Source organism: Herpailurus yagouaroundi, unplaced genomic scaffold (assembly GCF_014898765.1).
Source record: "Herpailurus yagouaroundi ecotype Mexico unplaced genomic scaffold, PumYag 222, whole genome shotgun sequence".
In the NCBI taxonomy this organism is placed as follows: domain Eukaryota; kingdom Metazoa; phylum Chordata; class Mammalia; order Carnivora; family Felidae; genus Herpailurus; species Herpailurus yagouaroundi.
The window spans coordinates 19,334,379-19,354,496 of NW_024412453.1; the positions used below are offsets into that span (position 1 = coordinate 19,334,379).

General features: G+C 57.1%; 1 protein-coding gene across 3 annotated transcripts in view; it reads right to left on the reverse strand.

Annotated features, from left to right (window-relative positions):
• Positions 1-14,730, reverse strand: part of RAB40C (RAB40C, member RAS oncogene family) — a 29,502-nt gene extending 14,772 nt beyond the window's left edge. Inside the window, exons 1-2 of one of the 3 annotated variants that reach the window (XM_040459553.1) lie at positions 14,479-14,730; positions 13,529-13,752 (exon numbers count right to left, since the gene is read on the reverse strand). In XM_040459553.1, coding sequence (XP_040315487.1) covers positions 13,529-13,670 — 142 coding nt within the window. In that variant the 5' untranslated portion in view covers positions 13,671-13,752; positions 14,479-14,730. Of the gene's footprint in view, positions 1-13,528; positions 13,753-13,857; positions 13,923-14,212; positions 14,319-14,478 lie in introns of those variants that run through there. The other 2 variants (XM_040459552.1, XM_040459556.1) reach the window with 2 other exon arrangements.
• Between the last annotated feature and the right edge of the window lie 5,388 nt (positions 14,731-20,118).

Consider the following 20,118-nt stretch of genomic DNA (forward strand, 5'->3'; position numbering starts at 1 on the left):
TCAAGACAAGGTGGCACAAACAGCCACGTCGCTGGCCCGAGTGGAGGCGTGATGTCCCGACAGGAGTCACCCGACAGAACAGGCCGCGGGTCACACGCTCTCCGCCTTGACTCCCTCCTTCAGACCTTCACCAATGCCCACGCGCCTGTCAGCACCGACTCAGGACCACAGACCTCCCCCCCAAGAAGACCCCCGTCATCAGGAATTACATGGGACTCATGGTGAGAGGAACACACCAAAAAGAACCAAGTGACTTCGGCTGCCCGCCCGGTCAGCTTGACTTTGTGCGGAAACTGAGATTGTCGGCTCAGTTTTCCACTGTGGAGAGGGACCAGGGGCTGTTCAGAATGGAGACCCTGCACACAGCCTGGCTGACCTCTGGGCGTGGCCCTTTCCCACACGCCTGCCGGACCCGTCTGACGGGAGCGGGCAAGGTAGGGTGTCTCGTCACCTGCCCAGACAGCACGTGGGTTGCATCACCTCTCTGAGCTTCCAGACTTTTTTCTTTAATGTTTATTTATCTTGAGAGAGAGAGAGACAGAGCAGGAGCAGGAGCAGGAGAGGTGCAGAGAGAGAGAGGGAGACACAGAACCTGAAGCAGGCTCCAGGCTCCGAGCTGTCAGCACAGAGCCCGAGACCATGACCTGAGCCGAAGTCGGACGCTCAACCGACTGAGCCACCCGGGCGCCCCTCTGAGGGTCCAGTCTTTATGGAAAAAAGGCAACACTAAATGGATAATTATCCAGCTACTGTACAACATGATTAAAAGCCACAGGAGGACTTTTTTTTTTTTAAGTCAACTTTATGCTCGATGTGGCACTTGACCTCACAACCCTGAGATCAACAGTCACATGCTCTACCAACTGAGCCAGCCAGGCACCCCACAGGAGGACTTTGTAAAATTCCTCACAGTAAGGGGGGCCTGGCTGGCTCTGTTGGTTAAGCGTCCGACTTTGGCTCAGGTCATGATCTTGTGATCTGTGAGTTCGAGCCCCGCGTCAAGCTCTGTGCTGACAGCTCAGAGACTGGAACCTGCTTTGGATTCTCGATCTCTCTCTCTCTCTCTCTCTCTCTCTCTGTGCCCTGCCCCCCCACTCACACTGTCTCTCTCTCTCTCTCAAAAATAAATAGGGGCATCTGGGTGGCTCAGTTGGTTAAATGTCTGACTTTACCTCGGGTCATGATCTCATGGTTCATGGGTTCAAGCCCCACGTTCGACTCTTGTTCTGACAGCACAGAGCCTGCTTGGGATTCTCTGTCTCCTTCTCTCCGCCTCTCCTGCCCCCACCTCCTCAAAATAAATAAAGAAACTTAAAAAAATAATAATAATAAATAAAGCATAAATTTTTTTTAAATGCCTCACAGTGAGAGGAAACTTATAAAAAGGAATTTAAAAAGGAACGAAACAGAACGAAACGAAATGCTAATTGACGTCTTCCTTTGAAACTCACGTGCCAGCGGTGTCCCGAGAGAGAGGAGGCCAGCCCAGCAGGCTGTCCCCACCGCAGCGGCCCACTGACGGGAGTGGGTCCCCGGCGCTCGGGGCGAGCACGCTCCCACAGAGACACCACCCACGGAGCTCCCGGACCGCGCCTCCCAGCGTGTGTTTCCACGAGGACCGGGCGTCTAAACCCAGCACAGGCAGCTCTTGTTTCCTAAGTGTTACTCCCCAGGGAAGGCAGGTGAGCTGTCCTCAAGTCCCCAAAGATAGCCGGGAAGCAGAAGAGGAAAGCTGGTCTTCCAAGAACCGGAAAAAGCTTCCCGTAGCGCAGGTGGACACACAGAACGCCCTGGGACCCACACTCTGGCCTCAGGCCCAGGCGGCCCTCGGCATGTACGTGTGCAGCCTTCACGCCACCCCCCCCCCCCCGGGGGAAGGCCACGGCACATGCCTGTGCTGAGGAGATGTGCCTCGCAGCACAGGGCACGCTTGGGGACCCACGAGGGAACCGCACACGTCCCCAGTGGACAGGAAACAATGGTGGGCAGCGTGACAGGCACTCTCACATGGGCCCGGGGTCCCGCCCCTCGCCTCGAGGGTGGTGGGAACTAAGACTTGCTACTGACCTGTGGAGGGGGGCCAAGGTGATGGACGTCCCTCCACGATCATGTTGCATGGGACCACCTTGCTGGCTCGATGGGGCAGGCCGCCCACGCGCAGCCCCACGCAGCTGGGAAGCGAGATGGTGAGCACTGCCGACCCGAGCCTCATGCCAACACGAACTTGAAAAGGATTCTTCCTGTCCCGGCCCACACCTGACTGCAGCCCGAGAAAGACCCCGAGACCCAGTGAGCATCCAGCTACACTGTGACCAGACTTCTGACTCACAGAAACTATTTGCTGATAAAGTGGGTGATGTTTGTAGTAATTTCTTAGTCGGCTTGGGCTACTGTGACAAAATACAGAAACTGGGTGGTTTATAAACAACAGAGATTTACTTCTCGCGGCTCTGGAGGCTGGAAGTTGGAGACAAGGCCCCAGCAGAGCCTGTATCTGGTGAGGGCCAGCTTCCTGGTTCATGGACAGCGGGAGGGGCCAGGCAGCCCTGGGGGGGGGGGGTGTCTCTTCTACAAGGGCACTGATCCCACTCCTGAGGCTCCACCCCCATGACTGAGTCACTTCCCAAAGGCACCGCCCCTGACCATTCCCTGGGGGGTCAGGAGACACAAACATCAGTCCACAGCAATAACTAAGACCACCAGTACCTACCAGAAATGCAGACCTGCATCCCTCTCACCAGCCTATAAAAATCTAACCAAACCAACAAGATACAGAGAACTTCTCATGACGGTGTGGTGGGCAGAATAATGCCCTCTCCCTGTCCCTGGGGATGCCCTCCTCCTAATCCCTGGAGCCTGTGAACATGCATCCCACAAGGCGAGGGGACCCTGCAGGTGCACCTGAGTAGTTGTGGGCTTTGAGAGGGAAAGCGCCCTGACTCATCCGGGTAGGCCTGAGGTCTGATGTGTCAGGACCTGTGTACACAGGTTATACCTCTTTTAGGGCTAAAAGATGTGGACTCTTTCCTGGCGGCGTCAGAGATGAAACTGAAGGAGGAGAGACTCCAAGTCTGAAAGGGACTCGACCCCGCTTTGAAGTCGGAGAAAAAGGAAGGTGGGCGAGGCATGTGGATGGTCTCTAGAAGCTGGGGCAGCTACTGGTTCACAGCCAGCAAAGACAGGGGCGGGACGGACCCATGAGCAAGGAAACAGACCTCCCCTAAAGCCCACAGAAAGGAGAGCCCAACCCCCAGCGTCCTGCCTGCTGACTTGTGACCACATAACTAACTGTAAGATAATGTGTTACAGCACTAACAGGGCTCGAGTGCCTTGTGTAAAAGTAACTAAAGGTTAACTACTCCATTATTAACAAACTAAAGCCTACCCACTGGAGGGTGGTGAAGTAACAGAAGGTGATCCTTAGGACCCAGTGCTGCAAGGCTGTCACAAAGAAACAGGATAAAAGGAAGGCAGATGAACTGTCACCCTGCCACCACGGGACCGCATGGAAAACAGTTTGGTGTCTTTTAAGGTTGGGGTAAACCCACTCACCAGTGTATCCCCGACAGAAACGTATACATACAGTCACCAGAAACAGGTATGAGAATGTTCCTAGGAACACCATTCAGAAAAACCCAAACACGGAAGCCATTCAAAAGTCCACGGCAGAAGAGGAGATAAACGCACTGCAGTCCTCACAAGTGGAATGCTACACAACACAAAGGTGTGAGATGCGCGTCTACATCTCAAAGAAAATGGAGAAAGAGAAGGGCGCGGGCGGGGAGGGGGGGGATGCTCAGTCAGTTGAGCTTCGGCTCAGGTGATGATCTCACAATTCGTGAGTTCGAGCCCCGCGTCGGGCTCTGTGCTGACAGCTCAGAGCCTGGAGCTGCTTCAGATTTTGTGTCTCCCTCGCTCTCTGCCCCTCCCCTGATCATGCTGTGTCTGCCTCTCTCAAAAATTATTAACATTAAAAAAATTTTTTTTAAAGAAATGAAGACGGAGAAAGAGAATCCAGACACACAAGAGTGCTGTGTGATTCCACTTCTAGAAAAACCCCAGAAATACAAATGAGTCTGTAACATGAAAACCAGAGTTTGCCAGATCTGGCAGCAGACAGGCCGATGCAGAGGCCACGGGTGTCCGATGGTTTCTCAGGTGTGCACACCTGTCAACGCTCCCTGAACTGCAAATTTTAAATGGATCCAGGCTTTTGGTACACAGGTTATACCTCGTAGTTTGATTAATAAGGAAAAAAAAATGCTGACAACAGCAAGCATTTGCCAAGATGTAAAGCAGTATTGGTGGTGGGAATTCAGAATGACAGAGGGCTTTGGACAGTGTCGCAATTTCTTATGAATTGGGCAGACACGCGCACATGTGACCCAGCAACCCCACTCGCAGAGGCACATTCACACAAGGACGTGTGAGCTGGGAATGTGTTTCATGCCACTAAATCACACACATACAAACGGCCAACATAATATACATATGTACCACAAAAACAAATGTTTAAAAAAACTTTAAGGATTTGTTCAAGAACGTTCGCTCATACTGGCATTATTCACAACAGCCCAAATCAGGAGATACTCTGAAGTGTATTGACAGGTAAAAGGATAAACGGATTGGGGTCTATGTGCGCAAAGGAACGGGGCTCGGGACCAGGAGAGACGGTTATGGTGTGCGCCCCGGCCGGTCTCACGTACGTCCTGCCAGGTGAAAAAACCAACAACGCGAAGGACCATCTTGCGTGACTCAATTTACGGGAAGTTCTGGAGAGGCAAAAGTAACCTTATAGTGACAGGAAGCAGACCTCGGGGGCTGGGGGCTGGAGGCTGGACTTCCAAGGGCCATGGCAGAATGTGTAGGCAAAGTGGAAACGTTCCCTACCCCAAGTAAGGCAGCGGTTATGTAGGTATGCGCACTGGTCAACTCCTTGAACTATATGCACTTGAAATGGGTACATCTCATCACGCGTACATTAGATCTCAATAAACTTTATTTTAAAAAATGATAAACCCACAGGATAGGACCTGTATGGAGTTTAGGTTAACAGGCCCTCTGACCGCCAGCGGCTGAACTACCCTACGAGATGGGTCTGAACACTGACCAGAGCTGGATGCCGAGGGCACAGACGTTCTGGAACAGGGACAGCCCACTAGCTCCTAGTGCCTGCCCTTCTACAGGCCAGGGTCTGCCACTATGGGTGCAAGTCTGTCGCCGGGGAAAGAAGGCAGGGGGCCGCCTGGGGAAGGACAGAAAAGGAAGCAGAAGTTACCTAATCAATTTCAAAATGCCTTTCTAGGCTACATGCTGGCTTTCAGGAGGGCTCTGGGCCACTTTGTGGACCGGTTTCCGTGAAAGAGCTTTTCCTTAACGCCTTAAAACCCACAGCAGAGCAAACCAAAGCAAAAGCTTTCATAAACAGCAAGCACCCCTTGTGTACAAAACTTGGCAAAATAAAGAACGCTTACAAAAAATACAAAAATTACTCATAAGCCCAAAATTCAGAGATAACACACCATAATGTTTTTTCGTATTTCATTGCCCAAATGTTTCATCTGACACACATTTATACACTATGTAATTAGACATACTTTACTCACTTAACAAGATATCAGAGATTTCCTCATTTCATTGAATACTCACTGGTCATTCTTCCAAACAAACATTGTTTGTTTTGTTTATGTGAGAGAGAGAGAGACAGAGAGAGAGGGAGGGAGGGAGGAGGGAGGCAGGCAAAGGGAGACACAGAATCCCAAACAGGCTGCACGCTCAGTGCAGAGCCCGACACGGGGCTGGATCTCACAACCCTGGGATCAAGACCTGAGCCAAAATCAGGAGTCAGACACTCAACTGACTGAGCCAGCCAGGCACCCCAAACCAGCATTTTTTTTTTCTTTTTCTTTCTTTCTTTCTTTCTTTCTTTCTTTCTTTCTTTCTTTCTTTCTTTCTTTCTTTCTTTCTCTTTCTTTCTTTCTTTCTTTCTTTTCTTTCTCTCTCTCTCTCTCTTTCTTTCTTTCTTTCTTTCTCTTTCTTTCAATTTTTTTTTTTTGATGTTTATTTATTTTTGAGACAGAGAGAGACAGAACATGAACAGGGGAGGAGCAGAGAGAGAGGGAGACACAGAATTTGAAACAGGCTCCAGGCTCTGAGCTGTCAGCACAGAGCCCGATGCAGGGCTCGAACTCACGGACCGTGAGATCATGATCTGAGCCAAAGTCGGATGCTTAACCGACTGAGCCACCCAGGCGCCCCTCTCTTTCTTTTTTTAAAAATAAATATATATATATATATATTTTTTTTTTTTCCATGTTTATTTATTTGGGGAGGGGAGCAAGAGAGAAAGAGAGAAGATCCAAAGTGGGCTCTGTGCTGACACGAGAAAGCCTGATGCAGGGCTTGAACTCACAAACCATGAAATCATGACCTGAGCCAAAGTCAGACACTTAACCAAGTGAGCCACCCAGGTGCCCCCAAACCAGCGTTTTTAAAGGCTATGTAATATCTCACTCTATGAATATACCACATATCTACTGCTGGACCGTTAGAAAAAAAAAAAACAAACAGAAAAAAAAAAGCCTTGATTTTCTTCAGTTGTGTCCCCTATTATCCCTCAGGAAAGATTCCTAATTACTTAGGTCAAAAGGGAAGGCTCTTTAAGGCTCCGGATAACACATGTTGCTGACTCCCTTATAGCACAAAATACACACCCCGGCACATTTTTAATGTTGAGTGTCACCAGATTTTCTCTGTAATATACTTACACAATTACTTTGCAATATACTTACTTAATGTTAAAGTTAAACATCTTAGGGCGCCTGGGTGGCTCCGTTGGTTAAGTGTCTGACTTCGGCTCAAGTCATGATCTCACAGTTCGTGAGCTCAAGCCCCACCATGGGCTCTGTGCTGACAGCTCAGAGCCTGGAGCCTGCTTCTGATTCTGTGTCTCCCTCTCCCTCTACTCCTAACCCACGCGGGCTTTGTCTCGCTGTCTCTCTCTCTCTCTCAAATATAAAATAAAGAAAAAAATTAAAAAAAATAAAGTTAAACTTCTTTCCATGCATTATTTTTCGTCAGAATCCCACCTCTGAGGACTCTGTGTGGCCCTGGCCAAGCGACTTAAAATGAGGGAGATCCTCCTACTGATGATACTACCACCAAGTTGTTCTCACTTATCCAGGAACCTGCTCACTGCCAGCCCCAGTGACCACGAGAGCTGTAAGTGTGCACGCGCACCCAGGACCTCTGGCTCCCGCGGGAGAGCCACGTCAGACACGAGTGCGGCAGCCTCCGCACGGTGATGTGAAGCCACGTGCCATACCTCGGCTGAAATCTGTGCTCAGGGACATAGCTGGTCCCTGTCCAAACTGCATCTATAAGGAAATCAGACTCCGCTCCTGACATCTTCCGGCACTCTGAAGACTGCCGACGTCAGACCCAGGAAGGACTAAACCACCCTGTTCCTTCAGTTGCTCAAGGCCGTACGCAGTGCTTTCAAGTCCGGATACTGTCACCGAACCCACTAGCCGTCCCCCGAGCGAGGTGTTGCACAGACCTGATAACTAGGGGCTCACCCGAGCTCGGCCTGGGTGATGGGCACTGCTGCCCAGGAAGATCCAGGTTGGCAATGACCCAGCTCCTGACTGTACTCTGACACTTTCCAAGATCCGCAAAGTGTCTGCCTGTTGCCAGCACTCGGGCCTTCTTCCGTTCTCTGTTCTTGCTGAGAGATGCCGGTACGTTCTCTTCCAGGGGGCTGGCCTCCTGACACCAGGCCCTCTGCATTCCTTCCTGGTTAGACCACTCCTGACCTTCCCTCCCTCCTCGCGATCCCGAAGCCCTGTCTTTCTGAGCACCGGCCACTCACCCTGCACAAATCACTTCCCAAATCGCCTCCCCCTCACGCATTCCAGCCAAAGGGCCGTACCCCTCTGGACATAAACGCCTAGCACCATGAAGGGCCAAAGCTTGTCTGGTGGTACCCCACCGTCCCGCTCGTGTCCTGGGGTCCCCACCACATCCGTCAGTGCCAGGCTTACCCGGTCACCTCTGTTCCCCTGGCCCCCCTCTACCCTCCGAAGGACACACATCCACAGTCGACGAGCTACCCAAGGCTCCAGTCTTGGCAGGAGACAACTGCGCGCTGTGGCCACTTCACTACTTCTCCTTCACTACCAGGTCCACGTGAGCACAGTCACAACAAGCAAGCCTCGGGTGTCCCCTGGCTCAAAGGGCAAGTTCATTTTGTTCACTTGTATTTACTCTCACTCCCAAAAGACTTAAGGGGCCCACTTTCCCACCCTAAGGGCGCCCCAATACACCCAGCCTTGGCGCAGTCGGCCCCCTTCCGGGTCTCTGACATCTGCACCCACAGTCCCAGCCTCCTTCTCCTGAATGCCCAGGGCAGTAAACCCAGCCTCATGGGCCACCTTGTTCCAAGCCAGGGTGCTGGACACTGAGACCTTACTCCGTTTTCTCCAAATGCCTGACGGCGACGCCCTGACCCATGTGGCCCCAGGACCCACCAACACCCACACTAGGTGCTGCCCACTGCCGGGGGCCTGGCTGCAACTCCAGCCTCTCCCTTCTCCTCCTCACTGGCCACGGGCCCCAGACTAGGTATGTGGTCAACTTTTCAGGGACCAGCACATGCGCACCTTACCAGTTACAAAAGGAAGTGACGTGGCTGAAAGACCCCTCCTGCCTGCGTCCTTTGCTCCCTGTTGCGGTCTCCTTCCTGAAACACACTTCGGTTTAGTTCATCATCCAAGCCACACGCTTGTTGGCGGGGACAATGACATTACATGTACCCAACACGACAGGGCAAGGTCACTGAGACACCTGTTCTGTTATCCGCTCGAGCTTATGGAAACTGCCGCAGGTTGGGGGGAAAAAAACCTGAAAATTTAAAATATTCTATGGGGTGCCTGGGTGGCTCAGTCGGTTGAGTGTCCCAACTGTGGCTCAGGTCACGATCTCACAGTTCGTGGGTTCAAGCCCCACAACAGGCTCTGTGCTGACAGCTCAGAGCCTGGAGCCTGCTTCTGACTCTGTGTCTCTCTCTCTCTCTCTGCCCCTCCCCTGCTCACTCTCTGTCTCTCTCTCTCTCAAAAAATAAACAATTTAAAAAAAAAGTAAAATATTCTACCTACCCACTTTAAGAAAATTTAGGCAAGGCCATGCCAGTTCAAATTACAAATCAGCCTAGTCAGCTTGTCCGGAAGCAGAAACAGAACGCTGCCCCTCTCAGCCTGCCACCCTGTCCGGCTGGGGTAGGCTGATCTCTACATCACACACAGCGTAGGTGAGCGCCTCTGGCAAAGGGACAGGTAAGAAACCCAGCCCCGCACAGATAAGTCGCATACACTGGAAACTGGTGGTTTGTTGCCCTGGTTAGCCACTGACCCTGGGAGCTGCTGGGGCTCTGCTCTGCTGGTCACAGCTAGGAGAGAGGCAGGCAGGGCAGGAGCAATGCAGTGAAGGCAGAACAAATAGGCCTCAATGACTGGGCTCAGGTCCCAGAGCAGCGGGGGAGGCAGCTCCAGGACCAGGGAGGGCACGTGGTGAGAAGAGGGCACCCACACCCATCAGCACCAGGTGCCCAGCGGCCACACTCCGGCCGACAAAGCCTGGAGAGAAGTGTCACCCAGGAACTCAGCAACCAGCTGCTCAGGGCCCAGGAGAAGGGGGTCGGGCAGCCAGCGCCTAGGGAGACAACGGGTGCCAGGCCCCGTGCTGCCTGTGACAGCTGCAGAGTCTCGGCTCGTCTGAGTTTTAGCTCCTCATCTGCAAAACGGGACGATGGTGGTGCTTCCATCACAGGGTGGCGGAGGGGACGAGATGATAGACAGCCAAGGGGGAGCCCAGCACTGTGACCATGCCGGGCACACCTCACACTCAGGGCCGACGCCCCTCTTGGAACCTGGCATCTGACAGAAGAAAGGTAAAGCCTAGTAAATCACCCAGAAAGCGGACAGAACCCAGACACAAGCACCAACCACACACAGAGAAAGAAAAGAGACTACGAGGGGTTGTGCGGTGACCCAGCGACAACAGCAAGTTTCTGTCAACACAGACACGCTGCACACGGGCCGCTTGTTCATTCAGGACACGCAGCAGTTGATGCCTCCTGGGTACACATCTCACACCAACACTGGGGACAAAGCAGCGGATGATGCACCACAGGCATACCGTCCGGGACCCGTCCTGACTCAGGAAAACAGCACAGCCTTCCCCCTGGGTTGGCGCTGAGGACACACACCAACTTCCAGCCAGGTGGGAAGAGATGTTCAGAACCGTCCAAGGAAGCACCATGGAGCTGGGGGAACGGTGAGCTCCAGCCTAGCCAGTGGGTGGCTGACAGGGGCTGTGGCCGACGCTCTGGACTGCTCCCCCCACGGACAGGGCACGCACTGTTCGCTCCCACAGACATCAACAACCAGCAGGCCCCAGAAGCTCACGCAGACATCACGCTTGCCTGGCTTTGTCCACACCCGTCACAAACGCCTCGCTCCTCCTACTAACCCGCCAGCCACGCCCGAGGCTCAAAGTACACTCAGCAGCTCCCAGCGACACTGACCGCGGGAGAAGCAGACAGGCCGGGATGGATTCGTGTCCGCTAGTGAGTCTTTCAGAACGTGGGCCTATCGACCACAGTGCACTTGCTCGTCGGCCCTCGAGCCTCACTGTGAAGACCTGTGGGCGCCAAGACGTTCGCTGCCCTCAGAAAGGTGGCAGCGGGCCCGTGCACCCACAGCAAGGGCGTCCCTGGGCTCCGGGGGCGGCCAGCACACACCCCCAGGGCAGACTCAGAGCCGGGGTGCACTCGGGAGTAGAAGTTGCTCATGAAACACCCGCACCTCCTTCCAGCCAGCTCTCACAACCAAGACCCGTTGACACATTGGTACTGGAGCATAATGTCCCGGCAGGTAGCCCGGCTGGACCTCTGTGCAGAGCACGCCTCCCCCAAAGACGGCGCCCGCCTCCTCTACAGCCACTGCTGCGTATTTAGGGGAGACAGAGACCTCCTGCAGGGAACGGTTCCAGACCACGCAGACCCGCACAGACAGAGCACACCGGCCCGGCCAGAGAGCAAGAGCCTCCTGCGGGCTCCCTGGGGCACAGGCACAGTGTCGCACACAGCTGTCCCCGCTTTGGGTGCCGGCACGAGGAAGGCCACCTGGATGACTCCCGTGTCTGCAAAGCCGAGAAGAACGATGTGCGCTCACACGCCTGCCTCAAGAACAAGCTGGGTGAGGCTTCGATGCAGGTGAGGAATCAGGTCGGCCCAAGGAAGGGACTTTGATCACCCGTCCTCCACGAAGTGGGGATTTCCCTGCCGTGGGGTATCCGCTCCCGGTCACAGGAACCATGCACGTTCAGGCAGAACACAAAGAAACCGGGAGAGACGCTGAAGGCTTTCAACGGTGAATGGGAAAAAGAAATGCACGTATATCCCTTGCAAGAGAATCAAAAATGCAACAATTCCTGGGGAGCCTGGGTGGCTCGGTCGGTTAAGCTTCGTCCGGCTTCGGCTCAGGTCAGGATCTCGAAGTTCGTGAATTCAAGCCCCACATCAGGCTCTCTGTTGTCAGCACCGAGCCCGCTTCGGATCCTGTCCGTTCCGCCCCTCCACCCCGCTCATTCTCTCCCTCAAAAATAAACGCTAAAAAAAAAAATTCCTGAATGTTATTAACTCTTCCAAAAAGCGCATTTACGTTCTCACGGAAACCCGAGAACCGGCTGCTCCAGAGCTCCCCAAACCCTCAAGAGTCTCCCTTAAGAAGCCTTCAGAGAAGAAAGAGGCGCTCTCGGAACCACCAACTTCACTCTGCGAAAGAGCACTGGCCCCCAGGGTCCGTGAGCTGGTGCCCTGACCACAAACACCCGCTCCCCTGTTGCACACGTCTTAACCCTGAGGATGCTACGGATGCTACGCAGAGGCTGGCGCTTCCTATTTTCTACTCGATGGGAACTGTGAGTGTGCCCTGGCCCTAACTGCACATGCGGCCTTTCCAAGGGTGGGCTTTCCTCACCACTTCTGGAAGACGGCCCTCCCCCCGGCCCAGCTCCCTGGCCTCAGGCAGGTCGCCGTGCTCTACTCAATACTGGCCCTACTTCAGTCAACGTGCCACAGGATCTAGGGCAGCCACCGCCGCCACCCGACAGAGGGGACAGGAGGTGGGACCCCTCTCTCCGACTAGTGGCTCTGTGTGCCCTGAGTGCTCACTGCACCCGACTGGAGTAGCTGCCGGCAGGCTGAGCTAGGCCTCGAAGGCACAGACCCAGGTTCCAGGAAAACACTGCTGCCCCCGATGAAGCCAGGGCCCCTCGCGCTCTTGTAAACGCGCACCACCGGCCTCCGGGGAGCGCGGCTCCCCCTGGAAAGGCAGCCAACCGCTCACTGTCAGGAAGGACACCTCTGACCGGCACCGCGAAGCGACCGTGGAGGTGGCGGGAGCCCACGACGGGGCACGCCAAGGCCCCAGTGGGGCCCCTCCCTCACCCACAACACACCCAGGGCTGCTCCCTTCTTGCCCTTCGAGGGACCTCCTCTGAGAGGGGCTGAGAACACATGCTCCGGGAGGCGAGGCGGCGGCTGCCTACCACCGAGGCCGTCCCAGCAGGAAGGGCGTGCAGCCGGTCCAGGTGATCCAACAACCTTGACAAGTCCTAAAACGAAAGGTTGGGAAAAACAGCGTCCACGCCGCCAGCCGCCTGTAGGCGAGCAATTTAGCAAACAGCAAACGCTCAGAGCAGTCTGACAGGACCGACCAGAGTCCAAGAAACAAAGCAACAAAGGGCGTGGAGAACAAAGACCTGAAGAGGTAAAATTAGATAAAACTACTTGCGGGAGCACAGAGGTCCTTGCAAAACCTGGGTGCTGACGTTCCCAAGCGGCTCTCCTGGTTCCTCTAAAGGGACCCCAAGTCCACGTGGCTTGGGACGGGCCCCAGCACAGAGGGGGCACCGGCCCCACCGCTGCACTTGGCCGTGTTAACTGCCTTCGCAGGGGACGCGTATGTGCTGCGTATTTGAGCCGCGCAGCCACTAGCGTTGAGAGCGGGGCATGTCCTTCCAGCACCGGCGCCGGTTCCCCGGGGCGCAGCCGCGGGGTCACGGGAGCGGCCCGGCCACCCCTGGCACACCTGCTCACGGGCTGTGCGCCGCACAGAAGCCCCCGCACCTACATCCTGGCCCCCACTTTCACAGCCCCTCTCAGGGCACTGCCGGCCCCGCGGGGGCCCGCAGCCACCAGGCCGCTCGCCGCCAAGTCGCGGCCGCCCGTCTAGCGCGCAGCCCCCACGAAGGCCTCAGGCCGATGAGCAAAGTGCCAAGCCGCCGAGAGCTCCGGCTCCGGCTGCCGCGGCGCCGCCGGGGGCCTCCTCCGGGGAAGAAAGAGGAGACGGGGACGCAGGCCCGTTCCCCGCCGGCGCGGGGTCGGTCCGGGCGCCGTGGACGCGAGAAGGCAGGCCCCCGCGACTGCCGGCCGGGCTGGCCGGGCGGGCCCGGAGCGCGGCCTTACCGTTGCTATAGGCGTACGGAGACTCGGCCGCGCCGTCCTGCAGGCTCTCCAGGATCTCGCCCTTGCCCACGTCGCTGTCGCCCACCAGCAGGAACTTGAGCAGGTAGTCGTAGCTCTTGACCGGGCTGCCCTGCGTCCCCATCCTCTCACGCGCGCGCGGGCCGCGCCCGCATGCCCACGGCGCCGGCCGTGGGAGCACGGCGGGGAGGAGGCCTCGGAACGACCTGCGGGCCGGAGCGCGGGTGAGTGGGGCCGGCCCGCTCCTCCGCCCCCACCGCCTGCACCTGCACCACCGCCGCCGCAGCCGACGCCACGACCGCCCGCCTCACCTCAACGCTGCCGCCGCCCCGCCGCTTCCCGCACGGAGACTAGCTGCCTCGCCGCCCCGCCCCCGGACCGAGCGCCGCCATTGGCTGTCGCCCCGCCCGCCCGCCCAGGCCCATTGGCCCCTGCGCAAGTCCGTCACGGTCGCCGGCCCCCCCCCCCTACCGTTTCCCACACAGCACCAAGAAGCCTCCTGTCGCCCCACCTCCACGCCATCCTTATTGGCCGCCCGCCGGCATTTTCTCATCGCCATTGGCCCAAACGCACGTCCGTCACGACTGTCCGCCCCCACCGTTCCCCACGCAGCGTTGCGAAGATGCTGACCGTCTTGCCTGGTCGCCGTCGCCGTTGGCTACTCACCTCCGTATTTCCCGGAACCTCTGGTTTGCCGGCACGTCCGTCAGCACCTCTACCGACCCCGGCCGCTTCCCGCAGAGCACCTCCGAGTCAGCAGCAATCCCGTTCTCTGCCCTCGCAACACCTCGGCCCTCGCCCGCCCTCTCCCCGTTGCCATTGGCCACCGCTGCCTATCCTCCCAGAGCCACTGGTCCGCCCACACGTCGATCACGGCCCCTCTAAGCCCGCCCCGCTCACCCCGTGCTTTCCTCCCTTCCCTACATGCTCACCAATCAGGAGCTTGGGACTCCAGATTGTTTGCATACGCCCCCTTCCCACAAGCGGGAGCAGGATGGTGGCCGTCCCCGGGGGTCAGGTGACGCGGCTGGGTCCCGGAGGACTTAAGCCTCTAACAAGTTGCGATCGCTACTCCCGCAGAGACTTCAGCGAGGGCAGAGAGCCCCCCTGGAACTGTGCTCTCGGGAGCCGCCCTCCCCGCGTTGGGGCGGGGCCCGGGCGTGGCGGGACGAGTCCGGCCAATCGGCGCTCAGGGGAGGCCTGGGAGGCGGGACTTCCTCGCCTGTGGGGGTGGGGTCGCCGGAGGCGCTCAGAGCCCTCCGGCGAACTGGCGAGGGTAAGGGGCGCCGCGGCTTGGCCCGGTGGTCCTTAGGTCGCGGTGCACGACTGCGAAGGCCCAACGTTCTCGAACCTCGGCGCCTGGGAGGACGGCAGCACGGGCCCTGCCCCCAGGGTCTCGAGGCAGGAGCCGCGCCGCCCACCAGGTCGTAGCGAGTCAGGCAGGGTGGGGGTCCCAGGAGGAGAGGGGCGTGGCGGTCCGGGGCAGGACTGGAGGGCCTCCAGGAGGAAGTCAGCCCGCGGTTGTTTACAAGAAGAAAGGGTTATTTTTCGTAATGGGCAAAGAAGTATGCAGAACCTCTGAACACGTGTGAAGACGCATTTTCACTCTGCAAAATGGAAATTAAAGCAAAATAATTCCCCTTCCAGCCATCAGATTGGCAACAGCGCTTGTGGGCCAGGACGTGGGAAACAGCTCTCTTGAGGGGGTCGGACAGGCTCGTAATTTAGCCTGGAGAAGTCCTCAGAAACGAGGTCAACGAACTTCACTGCAACGTTGTAGTCATGTTGAAGGTCCAGAAACATCTAGGACCGCTGTTTGGGAGCTGTTGAATCAACCCCGTTCATGCAGTTCTACAGTGAACGAGATGAGGTGCAAACAACACTGTCGTGAGACGAGATGAGAAGAACGCAAATGACAGCATGGTCTATCCAGTGTAATTTCAATTTATGCTCTTAAAAAGCTAACAACACATTTGATTCCAGGTTTAGGTCTATGAAAGCATAATACGTCCATAGGAAGTGGTCTGGGAAGTATGACAGGATCCTTTCCTCTGGGATTGCGGATCAAGAGTGACTTTCTCTGGGCACTTGGGTAGCTCCAACTCTTGGTTTCCGCTCAGGTCATGATCTCAAGGTTTGTGATTTCGGTCCCGCGATGGGCTCTGTCCTGATGGTGCGGAGCCTCCTGGGGACTCCCATCTCCCTTTCCGCCCTGCACGTGCTTGCTCTCACTCTCTCTCTCTCTCTGAAAATAAATAAACTTTAAAAAAAAGTGTCTTTCTCTTCATTGATAACATTTTTATGAGAACATTATTTACACATGATGCTTAATAATGAGTAGCCCTGGGGCACCTGGGTGGCTCAGTCTGTTAAGCCTCCCACTTTGGCTCAGGTCATGATCTCACAGTTGGTGAGTACGAGCCCCTCGTCAGGCTCCCGGCTGACAGCGCAAAGCCTGGAGCCTGCTTCGGATGCTGTGCCTCCCTCTCTCTCTCTCTGCCCCTCCCCCGCTCGTTCTGTTTCTCTCAAAAATAAATAAGCATTTAAAAATTTAATGATAAAAGCACTTTTTTCACCTTGAATAAAAATCATTGAATTGTGCTCACCGAAGGGGTGAATTGTAGAATATGTAAAATATGCCTCAGTAAAACTGTTAATAATAATAAAAGAATTAGTTGCCAAAGCTGAGCCAAGCACAGCCCTTACCAGAGCAGGCACTGAGTGCTACGTGCAGCGGAGAGGCCACAGAGAGGTAGGGCTCCCTGGAAAGCACATCTGTGCAGAGGGAACAGGCATGTCCCCACAAGGGCCATCCCCCGGTGTGCTGCGCCGAGGACAGCCCAGCTGGCATGTCCACCCAGGAAGTAAGGAGCTGGTTGCAAGAACTTTCTTCCCATGAGGTCACCGAACCTAGGCCATCCCTCCAGTAGCAGGTGGTTGTCAGGCAGCCGACCCCAGCATGAATGGCACCACACCAGTGACCCTGTCCCCAAGCTGCAGCAGCCTTTCCCGGGAAGTGTGCCACGGGCAGGCCTCTGAGCATTTTGGTGTGGTGCCTGGGGGGCTTCCTGAGGAGCTGGTTCCTCTGCTGGATGAGTAGCACCTGGGCCTTCCTCACCTGCCTTCAGAGACTCTCCTCTGGTGCTCCTGGTCCTCTGGGGACGCACAGAGCCGGGACACTTGAGGGCAGAGACTGACTAGGGATGGGCAGGGCCACCTGGCTCGTTTGTAACCTGCAAAGGAGCCCTGACGATCCTGCTCGTGCACTTGCTCAGGCCACGCCCTCCTCCTGCGGAATGGCCCTTCCCTGGATGCTGGGTGGCAGCAGATACAGCCTCCACATTTACAGGAAGGGCACAGCCACCGGCGGCATCACACAATGCTACAGAAACAGCCAGGGGCAGGGTCTTGTTGGGAGGTAGGGGACCGAGTCCCCAGAGGGGCCAGGGACTGAGTGTTGGCTGGCGCAGCACAAGGGAGCTGGCAGGTGTCTGCCCACCCCTGAACCTCGAGCTGGCAGGGCGGGGAGGGTGCTTGGGGGTGACGGGACCGGCCTCTCCCGCAGCAGTCAGTGGCGGCTCTGCCCTGGCGCCGCCTGCTCCCTGCTCGGAAGTACCAAGACCCTCGTTCCGGGACTAGAAGCACTGTGGGGTTGCCACTTTCCTTCTTGGTTTCTGAGGCTGCCTGAAAGGGGCAGTGGGTGACCACCCACTATCATCCCCTCCCCAGAGATTCTATTTGTTTATTTATTTTTAAAATTTTTTCAGAGATTTTAAATCAGAAGCATCCTTCATCCCTCTAGGACTTCCCCCGAAGAGGCTCCGGTGGCTTTAGCTCCACCGCCTGCTCCCCATCACCCAGGACAAACCGAGGAATCGGGCTCCGTATGCAGGCTTTTCAACCGGGCCTCTCCCAGCACAGCCTGTGGAGCAGGTGCAAGCGTCCCTGCTTTGTAGGTTGGAGGCCCGTCCGGGGGTGTGATCCTTGGGGGCAGGCTTGGGCGAACTCTCCTCAGGGGCTTCGGGCCCTCCGCTGGGTTCCTGCACTGCTCCCAGCCCCTCTGAACTCTTACCTCCCTGCCTCAGACCAAAAAGGCACCATAGGAACCCCCAGGGTCTGGGGCAGTAGGGCCCAGACAAGGGCGGGATGGGGGGACGGGGTGGCGGGCGAACTCCCTGGTGTCCGGGAGGCCTTGTGGACAGAGGCGCTGTCTCCCACGCAGATGTGTGCCCTTCTGCAAAGACGTCCTGGGGCTAAGTGCCAGCTCTCCAGACTGAGGAGGGGACAGGAAGGCATCCCTGCTGCCGAGCAGGGCCTCAGGCCAACGAAGCAGTGCAGAGCAGTCCTCTGCTTCCAAGTCCTGGCTCAGCCTTGCTGAGGTACCACGCGTTAGGTGGTTAAGGGTGATTCCCGGCACCCCCCTCTCTCGGGAGACTCAGGAAGTATCTAGTGAAGAAACCCCCCAGGCCCCCCCGCAGGCCTCCACACACGGCTCCTGTCCAGGTGGGGAGTGGTCTGGGCTGTCTTTGTCTTCCCCTCCAGGATTCCCACTGCTCTCTATGCTGAACCCGAAGCTCTGCTCTCCAAGAATGGTCTGGGGTTTCCCCCTCGGGCAAACAGATCTTGGCTCCAAAGTCCTGTGCCCAGGCTCTCTGGGGGCACCCACAAAAGTTCAATTACTCTGGAACTCCCCCCAGCCCAAGGCTGGAGCCAAGGAGAGGCCCCACGAAACCCCACAGCAGGAGGAAGCCGGAAAGTCCCCGTGTGCGTCCAGCAACGACCAATGGCGCAGCCGGCGAGCCGGAGGGTGAGGAGGGTGGACACTCAACGTGGTCGCAAACATCTCGGCACAAATTACTTATTAAAGAGTAAGTGGCTTTGCGGAGGAGAACCCCTGGAGACCAAGTAGACGTCACCAGGATGGACGGACGCCACATGCCTCCCAAGGTGACACCCTGGGAAGGACACAGTCGCGTGTCCAGGGTCTTCCTGCCAAGAGCACAGGGGCTGAATCTTCTGGTCAGAATCAGATGAGCCCCACAGAAGGACATCCTACGGAATAACTGTGGTGAAAGGCAGGCAGGCTGGGGGCACCAGAGGCTACAGGGCCCCGGGGAGCGGCACAGCGAGTGTGTGGCAGGGACGGTGGGGGGGGGGGGGGGCGGGGGGGGGGGGGGGGGGGACAGGCTACTGCAGAGGTCAACTGGGGGCGCCCAGCAAGGGGCCCGCCCATGCTAATCGACTCCCCTCGCTGTGCTGTGGCCGCAAGGTACACACTGGACGTTTTAGGGGCAAAATTAAGGGCAAGTGACAATCAAATTGTTTGGAAAAGAATACGGCACAAATCCAAAACCCGAAGTGGCACAGTGTGAACGATGGGGAGTGTGGCTCGGGGTGCCAGACAGCACTGTGCACTGTGTTTCTGTAAGTTTGAAATACGTCAACACAGGGAGCTTCCAAACACAGGCGGGGCCGGTGCGCAGACACTGTGGGGCTCAGACCTGCCCGCTGTGTGGCCTTCAACTAGTCACCCTCCCTCTCTGAGCTCATCTCCTGACTGATGTGCGTGAGGCCGCTGTCTCCCAGCCGTGAGAACCGGAGCGGGAAGCGGTGGCCCTGCATGGAAGGCAAATGTCCACTTCTCGGGGCGACCTGCGATCCAGCCTCAGGGAGGCCGGAGGACAGGGCTCTGCCCCGGTCAGCGTGGCACGGGCGGTAAGAGACCTGGGGTGAGGACAAGGCCGTCCACAGAAGAAGGCTGTTCTTGGGAGGATGGGAGCCGCCTGGGAGGTGCAGGGAGCATCTCCTGGTGGCTGCAGCGGCTGGAGCGACCGGTGCTGCCCTCAGGAGGTGGGGAGGCAGCCGGGCAGAGGCGGACAGCTGCCAGGCATGGCCCGTCAAGTGGCCACCACCGTCCCATGGGCTGGGCAGAGCCCTGAGAGGAGAGGCGGTGGGCCCCACGTGATCTCGAGTTTTGGCATCTGCCGGCAGGAAAGACGGGTGGTGGAGGCTTTTCTCAGCAGGCTCTGGGGGCCTGGGGACAGACCTGAGCAAACTCCTCGGAGGCTCTGGGCCCTCCGCTGGGTTCCCGCACCACTCCCCACCCCTGACCTCTCACCGACCTGCCTCAGACCAGAAAGCACCCACCACAAGAACCCACAGGGGCCTCGTAGGGCTCCCCATCCAGCCTCTGCTGACCCGTCAGTGGAGGCACAGCACCGGGAGGTGCTGACGGCCCTCTCCGGACTTTAGCCCTTCCCTGCAAAGCCAGGACGGCAGGTGCACAGGCGGCCAGCCAAGGGTCCCTCAAGGCTGCAGGATGAGTAGAGTGAGGCACGCGGGATCCCTGCCCTGCGAGGAGTCCACAGGTTTGAGGTGATGTATTCATCAGAGCCAGGGCGGCTCACCCCTGCCCCAGGGAGGCCTGCACCCCTACCCTCAGCCCTCTCATTCATACCAGGGCAAGGCCAAAACCAGAGAGTGAGCGACCCTGGGTCCGCCCATCCATGCCAGGACACCTTCAAGGGGCCGGAACTTCCGTACCCGCCCGCCAGCCCCGCAGGCAGGCCTGC